Source organism: Xenopus tropicalis, chromosome 6 (assembly GCF_000004195.4).
Source record: "Xenopus tropicalis strain Nigerian chromosome 6, UCB_Xtro_10.0, whole genome shotgun sequence".
Classification (NCBI taxonomy): Eukaryota; Metazoa; Chordata; class Amphibia; order Anura; family Pipidae; genus Xenopus; species Xenopus tropicalis.
This window is the reverse complement of record NC_030682.2, coordinates 51,594,418-51,613,867: the sequence shown is the minus strand read 5'-3', so window position 1 is coordinate 51,613,867 and position 19,450 is coordinate 51,594,418. Positions and strand designations below refer to the sequence as shown.

The window sequence follows — 19,450 nt, the reverse complement described above, 5'->3', positions numbered from 1 at the left end:
CCAAGAGATAAGGCTAATAGGTATATTTGCAGAACATTGTAAAAAAACGTGTTTGGTCTTTGAACTGCGGGGGGTTCCCGACTTATGTGACAGTTCCTTCAGAGCCCTGACATGGGACATAGGTGATATCAAGCTCCTGAAGAGGCGTACCGAAAGTACGTGAAACACATTGAGTTTATTGAGAACCATTTTACCTTCTACATCTTCATACGGCTGCAACTTGATCTTGGATATACCTTATACATTTGGCCTGTTTCTATCGCCATCTGGTGAGCATTTTGGATTATAGCACACAGTGGTTTTACACAGTTATTAAGCTTTTTGCACATCAATCTGGTGATTGTGTTCACTCATGAATTCTTATGTTCAAACAATTTTGCACTATTAGTTGTTTTTGTTTTGTTTCTATATATATGCGCTCCTGCTATTTATCTCTATAAGAGCCCTGACATGGACTTCCTTTCTATCTACACCCTAAACAAAGCGCCACACACAGTAATATATGGGGTCTCACAGCACCTTCACCTTACTCTCTGCTTCTCTCCCAGCACTTCCTTTGCAGGCCTTCCTTCCTGCCAGATCACAACTTTGTGTGTCTAACTCCTCCCCCTCCCTGCACAGAATTAACAAAGAGGATGGGCAGCCTCCCTATATTAAAAAAACAGGCAAACAAAGTTTTGCTAAAAACATACTGTACTAAAAGTAAATTTAAAGGTGAGCTTCCATGTTAACAGCACTCAATTAAGCAGAGGCTGGAGGCTTTTGTCATATTGTCATTTTTTTCAAAACGCTTCAGCCATGTGACCTGTGCTCTGATAAACTTCAGTTACATTTTACTGCTGAGCTGCAAGTTGGAGTGATTTCAACCCCCCCCCCCCCCCAGCAGCTGATCAGCAGAACAATGGGAAGGAAGCAATATAGCACCTCCCAGTAGATAGTAAGAAAGCCGAGTCCGGCTTGGGACTCCTCCAGTTACATGGGAGTAGGAGATACAATAGCTTATCTGAAAGCAGTTCTAATCTGTACCACTGGCTCCTTCTGAAAGCTCAGGCACAATGCACTGAGATGGCTGCCTACACACCAAAAAAAATACATTTGTTGGTTCAAGAATAGGGATGCAGAGAATCCACTATATTGGGATTTGGCCAACTCAAATCCTTTATGAAAGATTTGGCCGAATACAAAACCGAATCCTAATTTGCATATCAAGCTATGGAAGGGGTCAAAAGAACCACAATTGAAGTGCGTGGTGAAAAACTTTCAACGTCTGTGTTTATGTGATGAAAAGTTCTGTGGTTCTGTCAGGACCATGGGTTCAGCCAAATCCTGCTGAAAGAAGTCAGAATCCTGAACTGAATCCTGGATTCGGCGCATCCCTATTCAAGAATAACATTTTGTGTGAGTATATTTTAGATATAAAAAGTACACCATAAAAATACCCTGCTGGATGGTTCTAGTTGTGTTGGTCATAACAACATAACAAATGGAAGGATTTGTTGCATGCAGCTAGTATCTATACAAATAGGCTTTAATAAAATTCTTTGGATTCAGTATAACTGAAAGAATCTTGAACTTCCTTTTACCAGAGAATATTGTTGTTTGGAACCTGCCAGAAATCTGCTCCATAGAAAAGAAAAGCGATGCACCAGATGCTTTGAGGTTAGGGTTACCACCCAGCCGGTATTTGGCCAACCTAGCCGGCAAATTGCCAGCTAGGGCCAGTGTCGGTATGACAAATTTACCTGCAACCTGCATACTATTACCTGCATAACTATCAGTAAATTTGTACGGCTGGCAACTTTACCTATTAATCGTTCTGTTCTGTGAGTTACTCTGTTGCCGATCAGCCCTTTATAAGGGAGAGATAGGGTCTGCCCTGCCTTTTTCTCAGCTCCACAAGCCCATTTCCTTGCCCTATACACTCATTTCCCTGCGTAACCTGCCCCCCCCCATGATGTCACCACCCGCCCAATGACACTACCTGACCCCCAAACCTGAAGGTCAGGTGGAAACCCTATTTGATGTACCTAAGGCCCACTAAACATCAACAGTAAGGTTGCTGTTTTACACTGATGGTAGAGCTTGGGAAAATGAAAAAACATCAGCTGTAAATCCAGGACTAGAGTGGATTGCAATCTCAGAAGGACTTTACTATGAACTTGGAATATGCCAGTTGGTATAAATAGACAAAATGCTCTGTGTCTTACAGCTGGGCGATTTAATAATAGAAGTTTTTCCTTACGTGATGTTTAAAAGACTTTGAATAACATACAGTAAACTGCTTTAGTGTCAAACATAGATGCAGTGTTTATAACCTAGTTACTGTTTAACGTAACATACAGACTGCTGTAAATGGCGTTGGATATATCTATAAATACACAACAAACAGCCTTTCCGGAAAAGAGTAGCAAACACTGATTGGTTGCTTAATTACACAGACATGAATTGTTAGAGTAGTGTTGCAATCTGCATTCACACATTAAATGAGTAAGAGAACAAGCATGACAGATAATATGATTATGGAATCTGTGACCTTTCCTGTGTGCTGTGAATAATGTGTGAATAATTTAGATCAGGTATCATGTATGAAAAAGTATTTATTTTTTATACAATGAATTCTATAATGTAGACTTTGCCAATCAAGCGGATCTTACAGTGTATGGCCACCTTTGGGGTGAAGACACACAGAGATACTTAGTAGCAGCTACTTGTTACGACTACTAAAAGCTAGAAAATACCCTGCCATGGACAATACTGAGAATTGCCTCTGCTAAAACACATGTAGTGACAATTACCAGTAAATGATCAGCATTGTCTATTTTTGTAGCCATGACAAGTAGCTGCTACTAGTAGCTTTGTGTGTTTTGGAACAGGGATTTTGGAAAAAAGAGTGACGAAGGACAGCTGATAACTGAGGCCGGATGATGGATAACTAAGGGAGGATATTGGATAACTGAGGGAGGAGGGTGGAGGTGAGTTAAAATGTCTGTGAGAACTAATCTCCCCGAATCCCATCGGCTAGAATGTAAATCGCTGGTGGGATGGCATACGCAGCGCCACAATTTGCCACCGGCAATTTACATTCTAGCCGGTGGGATGGCATTTTGGGGACCCCTGTGTGTCACAGCCCTAAAAGTGAGGCAGAACAGAGGTATAACCTATGTTACATCACGTTGCACACTCAATGCCAACTATAGGCCCCTCTTAAAGATCTTTTGTGGAGGGGCCAGGGAGGATCAAGGTACGCCACTGGTTACAGCATTTTACATTCTCCTACAACCTGTTAACATAAAAACCATAGGATTGAGTTGTGAACGGACGCTTTTAATAAGAATACTGGTAGATGTATGTTATTTTATACATTTACATTTAAATGTACTTAAAACTTTTATTTTGAGCACTGCATCAGCGATTAGAGTTTATTTAAAAAAATGTATTTAATTAGAAACTTAACAGTCCCTATTAAAAGCAAAAAGATCCATTCCCTGAATGACTCCATATGTTTAACAGCTGATATAGAAGGGCTTTGGGGATGATACTGGGTGGGATGTGACAGGCCAGAGGAATGGGGGAGCAGGAAGACTGCCGCAAGAACGAACCAGAGAGTGAGGAGCAGGTAAAATAAAGCTCAGGGAGCAGCGCAGAGGGAATAGAAAGAAAGACTTATGCTACAACCCGGAACAATCACCTTACACGTAGGAAGAACATAAATTGCTGTATCACGCAGGAATGAGGGCGCAGGATGGACTGGGAGGTGCCACAGAGAGCAGAGAGCTGGATGGAGGTAGCGGGGCGGAGGGAGTAAGGGGGAAGTGAGGCGCTGGGAGGCAGTAGGGAGCAGCCGATGGAGGTGGGCGGGGGGAGCATAGAGCAGGGCAGAGCATGTGTGCTGCACCCGGAACAGTCGCTTACACATAGGGGATTACTCAGAGCTTAACCTGGGGAAACGCTTTAAAGAATTTATAGGAACTCTGAGATTTTATGCTGGGGAAGGAGCAGGACGCGCTGTCTTTTTGAAGACAAATGTCCTAAAATGGACACCGTAGGAACAGTGTTTTTACACTCCGGCAGTTTCCTGTCATTCTCTGGTTTGTTTTCTCTTGTGTCTCTGATTAACTTTCGGTTTCTTTCCATTTTTCGTTCACTTTAATCTTAAATCCATCACTTGGTTGTCACAATGGATGCGTGTGCCTTGGAGCTGGATGCGGTGAAGTTCGCTAAAGTGGCGGTGCTCAATGACCAAGGAGGGAGGTACAAGGAAGCTGTGTTTTATTACAAGGTAAGCACCCCCTATTGCCATTATTAACTGTTATACCAAGGGGAGAAGGGAGCTCACTGTATTCTAGGAATATGAGATCTTTAAATTAAGTTATTAAATGGTTGCACCCTGTATTTGTAACTGGGGTTCTTGTGGCCACTCCCAAATAATAACTATTAGAACCTGTCACAGGAATGAGCCAGTTCCATAGAAACCCTACACACAAGGCAGTGGTGAGATGCCAGCAACCAAGAGCCTGCTGCACTGTCACTAGTCACATCCTTCCCACTTCTAGCCCCCACTGCTTAATGTACAAGTAGCAGTAGCCTAAAGGTGGCCATGTACAGTAAGATCTGCTTGTTTGGCATTCTAATTTGGGCGATATGGAGCTAATTCCATCATTTAGCCTTAGGGCCAAACAATCAAATTAAACTGGTGGGCATAGATGCTGTCGGACTGAGGGCCTCATCAATGAGCGTATGCGGTCCCCGATCCGATGGAAAAGATCTGGCCAATTTTAGGTCAGATGTCGGTCGGGTAGACCTGTTGGTGGTGCCCATACATGTGCTGCCAAATATGTCTAAAGTACCCGAATCGGCAACTAAAATCTGCACGTGTATGGCCACCTTTAGGCTAATGTCAGAATTGTATTTTTTGCCACGACCTCTCATACTGTGCGTGGCACATAATAGTGGCTTCAATGTCATAGACCTCTCACACTCATCTGAATGTAACTATGTGGATTGGCGATCGGGCTGGAAAACGCAAAAGCAGGCATTTTTCATACTAGCCTCCACTCCATGTAGCTGCCCTTAGGCTGTGTCTGTCAGTGCTAGGGATGCACCGAACCCAGTTTTTCGGGTTCAGGCAAATCCTAATTATGATTTATAAGGGTTAAATGTTTTGCGCGAGAAGTACGCAGCAAAAAAATTTCCACTTCTGTGTTCATACAGTAACATTGGACCCTTCCAAATCCTAATTTGCATATGCTGAATCCGAACTGTGCCGAAAGAGGCCAAATCCTGGCTGAATACCGAGCCGAATCCTGGATGTGTTGCATCATTAGTCAGTGCACAGAGCTGCGGATAAGAGCGGATCTGCTTTTTTCAGCCTCCATAATTAAGTTGAATGAGAAAAACTGATCTCATGGTTTATTATCTGAAAACTACATTATAATGTATGGGAAAGTCTGATACTGAATCAGGGGATGCATTTTTCTCATTGAATTGGTTCAAGCCCTATATTTTTTCTCATAAAGAAGGTACAGGTATATGACCTGTTATAAAGAAAGCTCCAAATTATAGGAAAGCCATCTCCTCTAGACTCCATTTTAAGCAAATAATATTTTTTAAAACAATTATTTCCATTTTCTATGTATTAATAAAACAGTATCTTGTATTTGATCTCCACGAAGATATAATTAATCCTCACTGAAGGCAAAACAATCCTATTGGGTTTAACTAATGTTTAAATAATCTTTTGGGAGACTTAAGGTATGGGGTACCAAAGTACAGAAAGATCCTATCCAGAAAACCCCAGGTCACGTGCATTCTGCATAACAGGTCCCATACCTGTATAATATGTTTCAAGTTAATTAATTTTAGAGTGCTTTATAAGTAATTTGCTTTATATGGATTACTTACACACCTGTAAAAAAGTTTCATATTTACTCCTCTTCCTGTTTGAGAAAGAAAGAGTATTATAAATACTGTATCTTCTATTTATAGGGCTGCTGTTCATAATTATAGTGTTGGTATTTCTTGTCAGTATATGTACATTGGACTATGTTAATGGCAAATAAAATATGGTTTATGTTTTTATTTTGGGGAGGTATGCTTCTTGATCCGTCAGATGAGGTTTGCTTTATTCGTAAAAAGGATAGTGTATACAAGGTGCTAGTCACTAATTTCATAATGTATTCACCTGCCGGCAGTTATGACTGTGATGATCTGGCATTAATATAACTTTTCAAATATACATTACAAAACAAATTTAGATTGTGAATATAAATAAACTATAGCTAAGCCAACCTTAAAAGGCATTTAATGTAAATAATAAAAGGAACTGTAATTCCAGGCAGCTTCCAATATGCATTGATTTTTCAGTAATTTTTGAGGAAATTGTTTTACAAGCAGGATCTCTCTGGCTATTTCCATTTTCACTTTACATTGTTTCAAGAGTCAGAAGAACCAGAGAACAAGAAGGGGTAAAGAAATCCTGCTTTCAACTGCAATTATATTTAGAAATATCTTGAATTATCTATATGGGAACATTGTTTTTCATTTCCAATGTTAAAGTTAAATTTTTTAGGGAGATTCCCTTTAACCCAGTTGTGTATTTTATGCATTATATAATCCTGAATTTATACATGATGGTTTTGGCAGTAAATGCTTTGTCATCAATATATGTGGTAATGTTTTTGGGTAATCTGAAGTGTTATTTCTCTGTAATTTAAAGGGGTAGTTAAAACATAAGTAAGTACATTTTTAATGACCTTTTCTTATTAGCCTTTTTTTTTTTTTTAGATTTTTATTTTTCTGCCCACTAATTCTGCCTCTTTTCAGATTTCAGTGTAATATACTCTTGTTGGCGGTCACTGGCACCTGCAAAACAGTTGTACAGTTTTATTGTTACTTCCTATTACTTATCAAGTTAAGCCTTCTCCTGTTTATGTATTGCAGCCTGTCATTCAATCCACTGCATGGCTGCTAGGGTAAACAAGACCCTAGCAACCAGATAACTGACGAACAGAAAAGTTAATTAAAAAACATAAAAACAAAACAAATGAAACAAAATATGACTGTTTACATCATTGCTTTTCAACACAAAATGTAGTGAGCTGATTATTTCTCGTTTAGCATGTTTAAGGGCTGAATAAAATTAAAATAATAATGTTGTAGAGTGAAGTCTGTGAAGTCTTTGAGCAGATTGGGGGGCCTTAAAAATCCTTTGTAGAGGATTGTCTGGACCACAGGCCTCCAGTTGGGCAGCTGTGGTCAACACCACAGTGGCAAACATCTAAAAACCTCTAAAATTTGAACCAAAGAAAAATCTTCCAGGGAAGGGGCATCTGCCATTGACTTCTACTTTGTCTCAACAGGTTTTAGACAGAGTATTTTCAGATTCAGAATTGTCACACTTTTGTCTCATAATCTTTGTGTAACCTCTGCCTGAAATTTATACACCTGTATGATATATTCATTTGATTATTTTTTTTAAGAGAAGGTGTCAGTGTTTCACAAGTTTCTTTTCAGAAATATTCCCCTATGTGCCACAGAAATAGAAGTGTCAGTCTCCCCTGTCTGACTGCATAGATCATTTAGTTTCTTAGGCAATCTATTTTTGTAAATCCCCAAAGTTTCCTGCTCTGACTCTTCAAACTGCCTGACCCAGTGTGGCAAAGGGTAGGGTGAAGAGAACGTTCAAAAATGCAAATATCGGTGAGTTTCCTATTTTGCAGACTGATCAAACAATGCTTACTTGATTGTCTGTGTCCATCCAAATGGTTTATGAATAAAAAAGATGGACACATAAAATCTAGTGACAGCGGGTCTGTTATGTGTGTCTTCATTTTAAAAGCTTTGGCCCTTCTCTCAATGTAGTTGAACTGCTGAGTTAGGCCAGTGTTGTATAACCTAGATCACAATCATAGTGGTTTATATAGTGGATAATGTACCCCCCCCATACTGTTATTTATTTAGATATTAAAAGTCACAGAGTATATAAAAGCATGAGGAGGCAAGGCTGAATGCTTTTGTACAGGTCACATAACTCCGAGGCAGGCTCTGGTGTCAAAAGTAGAAGAAAAATGAAAATAGCTGTATTTCATGGCAACTTCCTGGCATTAAGAATGGATTTGTGTTAATTTGTAGCTGATTCCTTTTATTTCTACCCAAATTGGAAATAAAGGGGAAACTTGAAATGCATAATTGATATAAAGGTTTAAAGTTACATTTATTATCATTTATTCAGCATTGCTTAAATAAATCTGTTATACAGATTTTCACTGCACAACAGACTATGATGACGGAGTATGTGAAGTACTGTTGCAAAGTTAGTTATACAAGAGAAGACTGGAAAATCCAGTTGGATGAGCACCACATAAGACAACAAATGCTGTTGGACCTTTATTGCATCTGCCATAGTCATTAGTGGATTATCCATTCTTTTGATTAGCAATGTTGTCAGACAGGAGATTTGACTTCTGCAGTTGATCTGGGACCCTGACACAGACAGGTCTCTGAATGACCCTTGGAACCCTGATACACACAAGGCTCTAGCTTGGTCCCTAGGAAGCTTAACGCACACAGGACAGGACCCGAGGAACCTTAATACACAGGACACTAGGCATGACTTGAAACATCTTGACATACACAATACTGGACATGGAAACATGGAAATCCTGACACACACAGGCCTTTAGACACAACTCTACAAACCCTGTTGCACACACAGGCCTTTAGACATGACTTTAGAAACCCTGATGCACACCGGCCTTTAGACATGACTCTAGGAACCCTGACATACACAGGACTCACGATGACACACACAGAAAAACTACAGTATTGCTTCATTTCAGTTCTGCATTTATTTTAGTTTACATAGTGGAAATTGGTGGATTGAAAACTATGGGGAAATAATATTTGCATTATATGACCCGTATGTGTCAGAACAAATAAAATGTAACACACACAGAGTTGTAGGGTTATACTTATTGTATATGGCATTTAGGTATATCGTATAAGTATGCATTTACTAAATGGCTATTTTAATTTTCTATATATTTCCTTTCTCTGTCTTGGGGAAGGTCCCAACCTTCTAACATGACTTAACAGTGACCCAGTGCTGTTGGGCTCAGTGCAGCACTATCCTTTAGTAAGCTGGAATACAGTTTCACTGCCTCTAGCCCAGTGTTACTGATGAAATGGGCCTGATGTACTGTGATGCTTAGCCCTTGTATACAGTAATGTTGTAAATAATTCTTCTGTGCAATGCAGTTCTGTGTAGCAGCGCATGGCAACCTGTGTTAATCTCAGGCTTCACTGTAGGTCCCCCCACAGGGACAGAGACCAACGCTAAATGCAAAAACAAATTAACATATTTTGTGTTCAGTGTTGGCCTCTGTTTTTATTGAGTATAGGCCCACAGGAAAGCATAAATTAAGTTAACACATGCATTGCTATGTTAGAACTGCAAAGCCTACACAACGGAAATGGGTACATGGTATCCCATTGTAAAGAAATGGAAAACACTGTGACCCATTCTATCACATATTAGAAAAAAAATGCTGAGCTTTTCCTTTTTTCCTTTTTTTTCAGGAAGCAGCACAAGCCCTAATTTATGCCAGTATGGCTGGGTCAACTTTAGAAAATATTCAAGGCAAAATAAATGAGTACATGGAGAGAGTTGAAGCCCTTTACAGTGCAGGTAAGAGGCAAGAGAACTTGTCCCTCATTACATGTTCACCCAGAAGTCTGAAATTCTCAGCTGTAACCAACCCAAATAATGTTAAGAAAGGTGAATTTGGTTTCCCACAATGGTGAGCCAGTTGAAAGGAATGTAACAGATCTGAAAGACTTCAGCATTAAAATTAAGCACTCTGCATTTCTTACAAGGAAAGACACATCTTCATGTAATAAAATGAATTGAGCAGGCAATATTCATACTTCTCTTCAGCTTGTGTTCTTAGTTGGAATAGCATATAATGAAGCATTTTCCCAACAATGTGTTTGTAAATGTTTATTATTGTGTAGATTGCAGAGGGTTTTAATTTCCTCATAGTACTCACAACATTTCTATATGCTCCTTGGGTGGTAAAGGTTTCATATATGTTGCACTATTTTTCTTTTAGTGCTTACTATTTTGATAGGGCTTCTGTTAGGAAAGCTGCTTGACATCACTAATTTAGTTGGTGAAAAAACAGTTCATGATTTTCCTAATATATGCAAATTTATTTTTGTCTGACAATTCTTTATAGTTTTTATCTCTTGCCTTACCCAGCTCCTACCTGTGAATCAGTCCAAAATAACCGCATTAAATAAAGATGAATAAAATTTTATATAGCACATAGTAAGGCCTATGGCACACCTGACATTTGGACTGTAGATTAAACTGTAGCGGTTCAAAGGCCCTTCCCTGCCTGACACTGCATCTGTAAATGGGAAGCATGTTGTCTGTAGCAAAAGCTGGTGACAGCTGGCTGGGAATGGCAAAAACACTTTTATGTTTCAGTTTAAAAGTAATTATTTGTATTTTATCTATAGGGTTTTTCTGTCATAGCTTTATGTGAATTCTAAACCTTTAATCCTCCAATTCTTCAATGATATAGTGCAAGCACAGAATGCTGGGCCATTAAAGTCAAAGCAGCAGTTGGACCTTGAACGAGCCCATTTCCTTGTCACTCAGGCCTTTGATGAAGATGCTAAAGGCAATGCAGAAGAGGCCATTGAACTCTACTCAGAAGCAGTGGAGCTGTGTATAAATACGGTATAATACATTTGAGATCTACATTACAAATAACTTTGTTCAGCTCTACGTACCAATTAAGTTTTACTTTAAGGGTAACTGTGACTAATTTGTGTGCCCTTGGCCTGTTGCTGCCCAGAGGCATCAAGGTGCTGTCGCTGAAAGTATACCATTCGGTGCTGTTCTGAATAAAATTACCTGTGCCAGAAGGAGAAAAAGCTCACATGACCTCTTTTTATCTGGTGCTTCAGAATAAAGCCCAACAGTGAAAATGTAAAATCTGGGGGGAAAATGACACCACTTGCCTTCATGGGGCTATGAAAAACAGTGGCAATTCCAGGAAACCTTAAAATTTGGGTACATAACATTGGGGTTCTACTGTATTTGCTATTTTGTGTTATTTAATAATTATTAACTACACCTATTGTATTTTAGTTCAAAGAATGTGCACTTTGTTGTGCATATACAGTGGGCTTAGATCGGTTTACAGGGGGCCCTTGAGGTCTGGTTCTCTGGTGGGCTCTTGGTATTCCAGTCTGACACTGAACAACCGAATAATAAGTCAAGCACATTGTAACACACATAAGGATGGATTCTTATTTCATTTGGGATCTTTTAAATCAGTGAGACTGGGATGTTAATTAAGTTAAGCCTTGGTGTAAAAAAAATAAAATGGAAATCAAGTTGAGAGTCGCTATATAAATCAGTGATCAGCAACTATAGCCACTTTGGAAAGCGGAGAACATCATACATTTCTTATAGTGAAGACAGAGAGGACTATCACTGCCACAATGAGCAGCACATAAGCTATCCCCAGGGGAGTCACATTCTGCTAACATCTGTTGTCTTTATGGCATGTCAAGTATTTATCAATCATCAGCTGTATATAATGCTTGTTTAATAACTTTTTTCTCTGTTTTGAATACTTGTTCATAGTCCAACGAAACTGTAGATCAAAACCTACAAGCAAAACTGAAACAGTTAGCAAGGCAAGCCTTAGACAGGTGAGTAAAACTCTCCTCTTGGAATCTAATATGGCTGTGTCATTTTTATTAAAGTGGAAGTTATGTTCAAATAACCTTGTAGTATTATTTTTATTTTGGAACAATTTGCAATGGGCCACCTTACATAGTTACCTAGGGTTGAATCAAGTTCAACCCTTCCAAGTAAACCCAAAACACACAAACCTATACTGACCTATCTGTGCACTCGCATACATAAATCCTATATGCCAACATCAATACTAACTGTAGATTTTTTGTAGTATCACAAAAGCCTTGTAAACAATGCTTGTTCAAGAACTCATCCAGGCCCCTCTTAAAGGAGGAGGGAAGGCTAGTAAAGAGTTAATCTCAAGCTGCAGGCATACCTTCAGTTGTCTCAATAGTCTCCCCATATGGCACCTGTTCAGAAGATCTGAAGCCAAACTGGAATAAAAAACGCAGAGCTGGATAAAGAGGATTCCCATAATGCATCGCTCCTGCAGGCAAGCGGGGAGGGGGTGTTGGGGGGGGTGGTTGATCGCCACGGCGGGGGTTCGAGCAGGGGTGTTTGATCACGGAGGGGGGGGGGGGGTGCTGCGAGCAGGGGAATCCGGGAATCCAAGATGGTGGTCGTGACAGGCTGCAAATACACTTGTTACAAGCAAATTTTTGGGAGATGTGACAATTATTTTAAAAAACAAATTTGGCGATTTACTTTGGGCAAGGGAGCTCTACACTATATTGAGGGCTACAGTAGTAGCCTTTCCTTGCTCTTTAAATGCATTAACAGAATCTGCCATCACAACATCACTAGGAAGGGTATTCCACAACCTCACTGCCCTCACCGTGAAAAACCACCTACGCTGCATCAAATGAAAGTTTCTCTAATCTAAAAGGGCGGCCTCTGGTGCACTGATTTTTTTTATCGGAAAAAAGAACATTGCCTATCTGTCTATAATCTCCTCTAAAGTACTTGTATAGAGTAAACATGTGCCCTTGCAAGTACCTTTTTTTCAGAGAAAACCCCAACCTCGACAGTCTAACCTCATAGCTTAAATCTTCCATCCCCTTTACCAGTTTAGTTGCACGTCTCTGCACTCTCTCCAGCTCATTAATATCCTTCTTAAGGAGTGGAGCCCAAAACTGCACCGCATACTCAAGGTGAGGCCTTGCCAGGGACCTATAAAGAGGCAAAATTATGTTTTCATCCCTTGAGTCAATTCCCTTTTTTTTATACAGGACAGCATTTTATTTGCTTTAGTAGCCACAGAATGACACTGCCTGGAATTAGACAACTTGATATCTACAATAATCCCCAGATCCTTTTCAAGTAAGGACCATTTAGTGTATAACTCTTGTCACCTTGGATTGAGTTAGGTGTTTTGTGCCCCCACTTCCTGCAGTGTGACTTTGGCGCTGAAGAATCCTAGAGCTTCCGTCACCTTCAAGCTGGCAGTAGCTCCACAGTTCCGTGGCCAGTGTCAATATATGCAGTGCAACTGTGTCTAAAGAATCTAGCACCGATGTCATTTTGAACAATTATAGCATCCAGTAAATTTTCAATGCGTTTGTGGCTAGTTCGTGCCAGATTGCAAGGTCAATTGTGTGTGTTTTGACATGTTGGATACAACTTTTCTTTGCAGCAGCAATAACATTGACATTATGTGCAAACTTGCTAAAAAAAAAAAAAAAATTGCTGATCGCATCCAAATTGCTCATAGCCCACTGCACTTGCTGTTGTATATTCAGATTGTTTTGTTCTTTTTAGAGCAGAATCCTTAAAAGAGTCCATGTCCAAATTATCAGCTAAAGATAAAGCAGCTGCAGCAAAATCCAGCCAGCCTGCAAGAACCTTCTTTCCTCTTGGACCGGACTTCAGCCTCAATGATAAGCCTCAAAGCACTAGGCCAGCATTAAGTAATGAACCTCCTCGCCCTAGGTATACAGCTGAAGAGATTGAAGTGCTCAGGTATGACAACATTTAGGTCTATGTGACATTAAAAATAATATAAACACCTGCTTAATTAATGCATTTGTTTTATATACAGTTCCAATTCCCACACTGTATTTTTTCATTTTAAGTCCTGGTCTGCAGTTGCTTTTGTAATAAGACCCTGGGGCAAATTTAAAATTTTAAAAAGTGAAACAAAGCTTCAAAGTTCTTGATGATGGCAACACTATTCTTCCTTGTTTAACTTTAATAAACTAAGGTCAGAAGGAGTGATAATGAATGCACATAGCTTTGATTTCAGTTCACTGTATCGATCAGAGAAGACTAGTAGAGTTTTCCATATATTTGACTTGGAAATCATGGAAGGTTAGAGTGTATGCTACACTACCATATTTTAGCAGGCAGAGATGATCTGCCTAAAACCAACCCTGCTGCTTACTTGTATGGGAAGCACACAACAGTTCTGGTACTGGCTTTTTTTAAAAGAAACTCCAGTTTTGTCATGTGTTGCATAATGCTTCTCATGTAGCCTTAAGCTGAGGTGGTTTACCTTTTAGATAATGTATTCTGTGTATTTTTGGTTTCATTATTTACATTATTAAAATTTAGTTTAACCAACCCTGTTTTTGTAGCCATGTTCAGGAAACTCTGCCAGTCTTTCCCTGAACTTAAGCCCAATTCATATTCTAGTAATGGAACAGAAATATTCTTGTTTAATGCTTGTTGGGAAAATGAAAATGCATAGTTTGCTTCCTGTACCAATCCATGTATAATCATTACATTACATTACATTAACATTTATTTATAAAGCGCCAACATATTCCGCAGCGCTGTACAATAAGTGGGTTACATACATTGGACATACAGAGTAACATATAAAGCAATCAATAACCGATACAAGAGGTGAAGAGGGCCCTGCCCAAAAGAGCTTACAATCTACAATAATCAGTGTATTATTTTAGGAATGACAGGCTCAATTATTCTTTTTTTTCTGATATGATGGTGTATGTGTTTGAAAGGAAAAAAAGAAAACTTCAAGTAGGCCATTGGCTTTAAAAGTGCCATTAGTGTCCGAGTCAATGATGCATTGTCAAGATATTGCACTTTGACCTTGATGTTAGAGGTAGCCAATGCCCATTCTGAGAATTCAGCTGTATTATTCACTGTGAACATCATACTACCTAAGGGCTGTGGCACACGGGGAGATTAGTCGCTCGCGACAAATCTCCCTTTTCGCAGGCAAATAATTTCCCCGAAATGACATCCCACCGGCGATAATTGAAATCGCCGGTGGGATGGCATAAGTGGCACCACGATTTCCCGAAATCGTGGAAGTTAACTTGTTCACCGGTGGGATGGCATTTCGGGAGATTAGTCGCCTGCGACTAATCTCCCCATGTGCCACAGCCCTAAGGGAGATATTGCCAATTTATACAGTGCACAAAGACAAAAGCAAGCTAATGAGATTTTAGTCAACATGATTTATATCTGTAAATATCCCTTTGTGTTATGGTGTTCTTTAATGATTTGCTAACAATAAAATGCTTGTTTTTATATTATTCAATTAACAGAAAGACTTCAAAGATAAATGGCATAGAGTATGTGCCTTTTATGAGTGTTGACCTGAGAGAACGTTTTGCTTTTCCAATGCCATTCTCGTAAGTAAACACATTTATTTTTAAATTAATTAACTGCACTAAACTCATGCAGCATTTTATTGCATGACTGTCACATTTTTATTAGTGTTTAGTAGGTGTGTGCTACAGACACCTGCACTGTTAGTAACAGCATTGATTAAATCCCTTGTGGGAGCTATAAGCATTGCAAGGTTTTAACCCTCTTATGGAATAAAAGGCACAAATTTTGCCCAGGTGCAGTATCCCACAGTAACCAATAAGATGTGCGTTAATGACTAGTAAATGCTACCAGAGTGAATGCTATAGGTGACCAGATTTGTAGCAAACATTGCAACCTTTATTACAGATCCCCCAAATACTGAGCAACACTTTTCAGTTTTATTTTATGTGAATGTTTTCTTTACTCTCTGACGGGGAGTGGGAAGGCAGTGCATATTCACCCACCAGAAATAAACATAATTTATTCATAATGGTATTATATTAGGCACTATTAGCCCTTTTCATGTGGCTCTATGTGTGATCAAGGTATGGGGAAGAGAAATTTATTAAAGAAAAAAATAGACAGTCCTCTGCAAAATTCTCGGAACTTTACCTCTACATACAATTTTCCTAGCCTAAAGTATTTTTCAGGGATAGGACAATAGTTACTCAACTCTGTATAGTGCTGGCTCCTCCTCTTCCCTTCAGTTCTTTTGTCCTTCTACTAGAGAAAAGACATTTCCTACAGGAAGCATATTTGTAAGAGATTTATTGGCTACAATACAGCTTAGCTTGTTGCATAGTACACAACTATTTTTCTGTGTTTAGACAGGGTAGCTGAACACCCTACTTATTACTACTAGAACCATTTACTGTTCCCCTGAAACATAAAAACCAATGTAACTGTTTTTCATTAAAAACATTTTATCCACTTAGCCTTTATGGTTCAGTTTATAAAATGCTTTTAATGAAAAACAGTTACACTGAAACTTAAAAACCAATGTATTTTTAGTAGATTTTGGGCATGGTAATCCAAATTACAGAAAGACTCCTTACCCAGAAATCCATGTTGGTTGTTTTTCAGAAAACATACACAATAAGCCCTTAAAATTGTCCACTAAACATTATATTTGTTAAGAATTAGTGTGCAGCATGTTAAGGTTTTTAAGGTTATTTGATAAAAATATCAATTGATAAAAAACTGACTTAATGACATTTTTTAACTAGAGACAAGATGGGCAAGTTGGCGCTCTCCCCCAAGCAGAAAGCCATATTCTCTAGATGGGTGAGGCCAGACGATATAACAAACAATCCGACTATGATTTACACAGTGTCAAGTTTCAGCATAAAGCAGGTAATTCAGTTAGACCCTTGTTATTGATCTACCATAGAGTATCGTACATTTCAAGAGTCAGTATGCTGTTATTGTAATTTATTTAATGCTGCATGGATTCTCAAGTTGGTAAATACCATTACAAAAAACGTTTGAGGGTAATAAACTCTTTACTAGAATTTCATTATATCAGCCAAAAGCTATCAGTCAATACTCCAATATCATACAACATTTTATAAAACTTTGAGAACCGTTGTTTTAAGTTTTATTAATAGGTTATATAGTAGCTTGTACAGGCAATGTCATTTAAAGCTGAATACTGAGAGTTAACAGATTCAACACCATATTTTACAGCTAATGACTAGTTTCAGGCAGTTTCTGAATGGCAGTCCAACATTAAATGGGTTTTATCATGCTGGAATAAATAACCTCATTGTTATGGCACAGCTAGTTTAAAAACACAGAACTCCACTTTGAAGCTCTATACTACATGGTGTATCTGCAAGTGAAACAAATCATAGAAGACCCTCCAAAAGAACATGGCCCTTTTGGATGCAGCTCAGTTAAATTACTTTTTTTTTGGTGGGGCAGGGGGAGCACATGCATAAAACATGTGCTGTTGCAAAGTCCATTGTGGTAAAGCCTGCAAGCTTATAAAGGGGGTATCATGGTGGTACCTTGGTCTTCATGTCTCAGACTACTCTCTGGCCACTATTATGAAGTAAATTATTTCACATATCTATAGTTATCTGCTGAGGGGGTCCTGAGCTAATTTCTACTGCAGACAGGTACATGAACAAGTCTCTTGATTAAATGGAAACACTGTATAAAGAGGTGACAATAGTATCCGTTGTTGAAAGGCTACTAGTTTTTTAACCCATTAACATTGCTGAAATATTATCTTTATTATATCACTTAAAGGGTTGGTTCACCTTGACATGTAATAGAATAATTATAAGCAACTTTTCAATTGGTCAGTTGGTCTTCATTTTTCTCTTTTACAGTTTTAATATTTGTTTTCTATTTGTTATAATTGTGTCCACCGAATTATTTGCCTTTTTTGCTGCCTCTTTCCAGCTTTCAAATGGAGGTCACTGACTCCAGCAGCCAAAATACAATTGCTCTGTAATGGAACAATTTTATTGTTACTGTCACTTTTTATTACTTACCTTTCTATTCAGGCTCTCTCCAATGCATATTCCAGTCTCTTATTCAAATTATTGTCTGATTGCTAGGGTAATTTGGACCCTAGTAACCAAATAGCTGCTGAAATTCCACTCTGGAGAGCTGCTTCATTAAAATCTAAATAATTCAAAAACCACAAATAACCAAAAATGAATTTAAAGGAGACATTTTATATAAAGTTCATATTCAGTTATAATATGTAAGCAACTGCAAATACTGTATAAGAGGCCACGGGAGCAGGGGCAGCAAATCATCATAAGTCTGTACATGTAAAGAGAACATTAACCCTTTAAGTGCCAGCCGAATTCGTCATTTCAGTTCCCCCCAGTGCCAGACGTTTTGTAAACATTCTGTGCTCTCTCAATGTAGGGGCTTTTACTGGGGGCAGGGTTAAGTTTAGGTAGGCAAACTATATATTGTTTTTTTCAGGAGAACCTGAGCTTTCCAAATCTACCTGAGTTTTTGTGTATTTCCACTTCTGGAACAAGATTTAGAGCTTGAAATACAAAAAAAAAAAGAAAAAATGCTATTTTTCATGATATAAGGATTTATACCAGAAACACATTTTATTTTATGGACAAAAATTCAACTGATTTGGAAAGCCTCATGTCTCCCGAACGTGCCAATACCTGATATGTATAGTTTTATTGAGATTTCTGACTTATATAGATCAAAAACTCCCAGCAGTAAATTACTAAATTTTCAAAGCATTACAGCAGAATACGGCATACTTTACATTCCAAAGCCAAAAATCCTGGAATATTAGGTTTACCCCAGGAAACCATACATTTTTGAAAACTACACATTCTGACGAATCCGAAATGGGTAACTATGTCTTCCAACTCCTAAGTACCAAACGGCAATGCTTTACTGAATTTAGCATTTTCTATAAAAAATTATGAAAATTCTAAAAAATCACCTCAAATCTTCCATTTTCAAGCACCTTATCTCCCACATAACATTAGGTACGAAGAAAACACACCCTAAATATGAAAGCCAGGGGTCCACTGAACAGTTTGATGCCCATTGTGCATAGGATCACCGATGTATCTGGAATTTAGAGACCCCAAAAGGAAGTTAGTACATACAAATTGCCCAGGAGATCTCTTTAGCTACTGAAAATTCAACACATTTACTGCATTTTCTGTGGGGTAAAAACACAAAAAAATACATTGACCCCCAAAAATCATATATTTTTGGAAAGTACACATTCGGACGAATTCAAAATTGGTACCCATGTCTTTCTACTCCAAACTACTGAGCCGCAATTCTTTCCCAAAATTGCCAGTTTTGATGAAATACCTAAAAATCACATCAAATCTTCCACTTTCAAGCACCTTATCTCCCACATAACATTAGGTACCGAGAAAACACACCCGAAATATGAAAGCCAAGGGTCCGCTGAACAGTTTGATGCCCATTGTGCATAGGATCACCAATGTATCTGGCATTTAGAGACCCCATAAGGAAGTTAGTGCATACAAATTGCCCAGGAGATCTCTTTAGCTACTGAAAATTCAACACATTTACTGCATTTTCTGTGGGGTAAAAACACAAAAAAATACATTGACCCCCCAAAACCATATATTCTTGGAAAGTACACATTCGGGCGAATTCAAAATTGGTACCCATGTCTTTCTACTCCAAACTACAGAGTCG

The 19,450-nt window shown here is 38.7% G+C and overlaps 1 protein-coding gene across 5 annotated transcripts in view; it reads left to right on the top strand.

The window, feature by feature from the left end:
- The first annotated feature begins 3,700 nt into the window (after positions 1-3,700).
- Positions 3,701-19,450, top strand: part of capn7 (calpain 7) — a 34,531-nt gene continuing 18,781 nt past the window's right edge. The window contains exons 1-8 of one of the 5 annotated variants that reach the window (XM_012964502.3): positions 3,701-3,784; positions 4,199-4,279; positions 9,577-9,685; positions 10,587-10,744; positions 11,660-11,727; positions 13,475-13,675; positions 15,229-15,315; positions 16,501-16,627. In XM_012964502.3, coding sequence (XP_012819956.2) covers positions 3,743-3,784; positions 4,199-4,279; positions 9,577-9,685; positions 10,587-10,744; positions 11,660-11,727; positions 13,475-13,675; positions 15,229-15,315; positions 16,501-16,627 — 873 coding nt within the window. In that variant the 5' untranslated portion in view covers positions 3,701-3,742. 5 annotated transcript variants of the gene reach the window in all.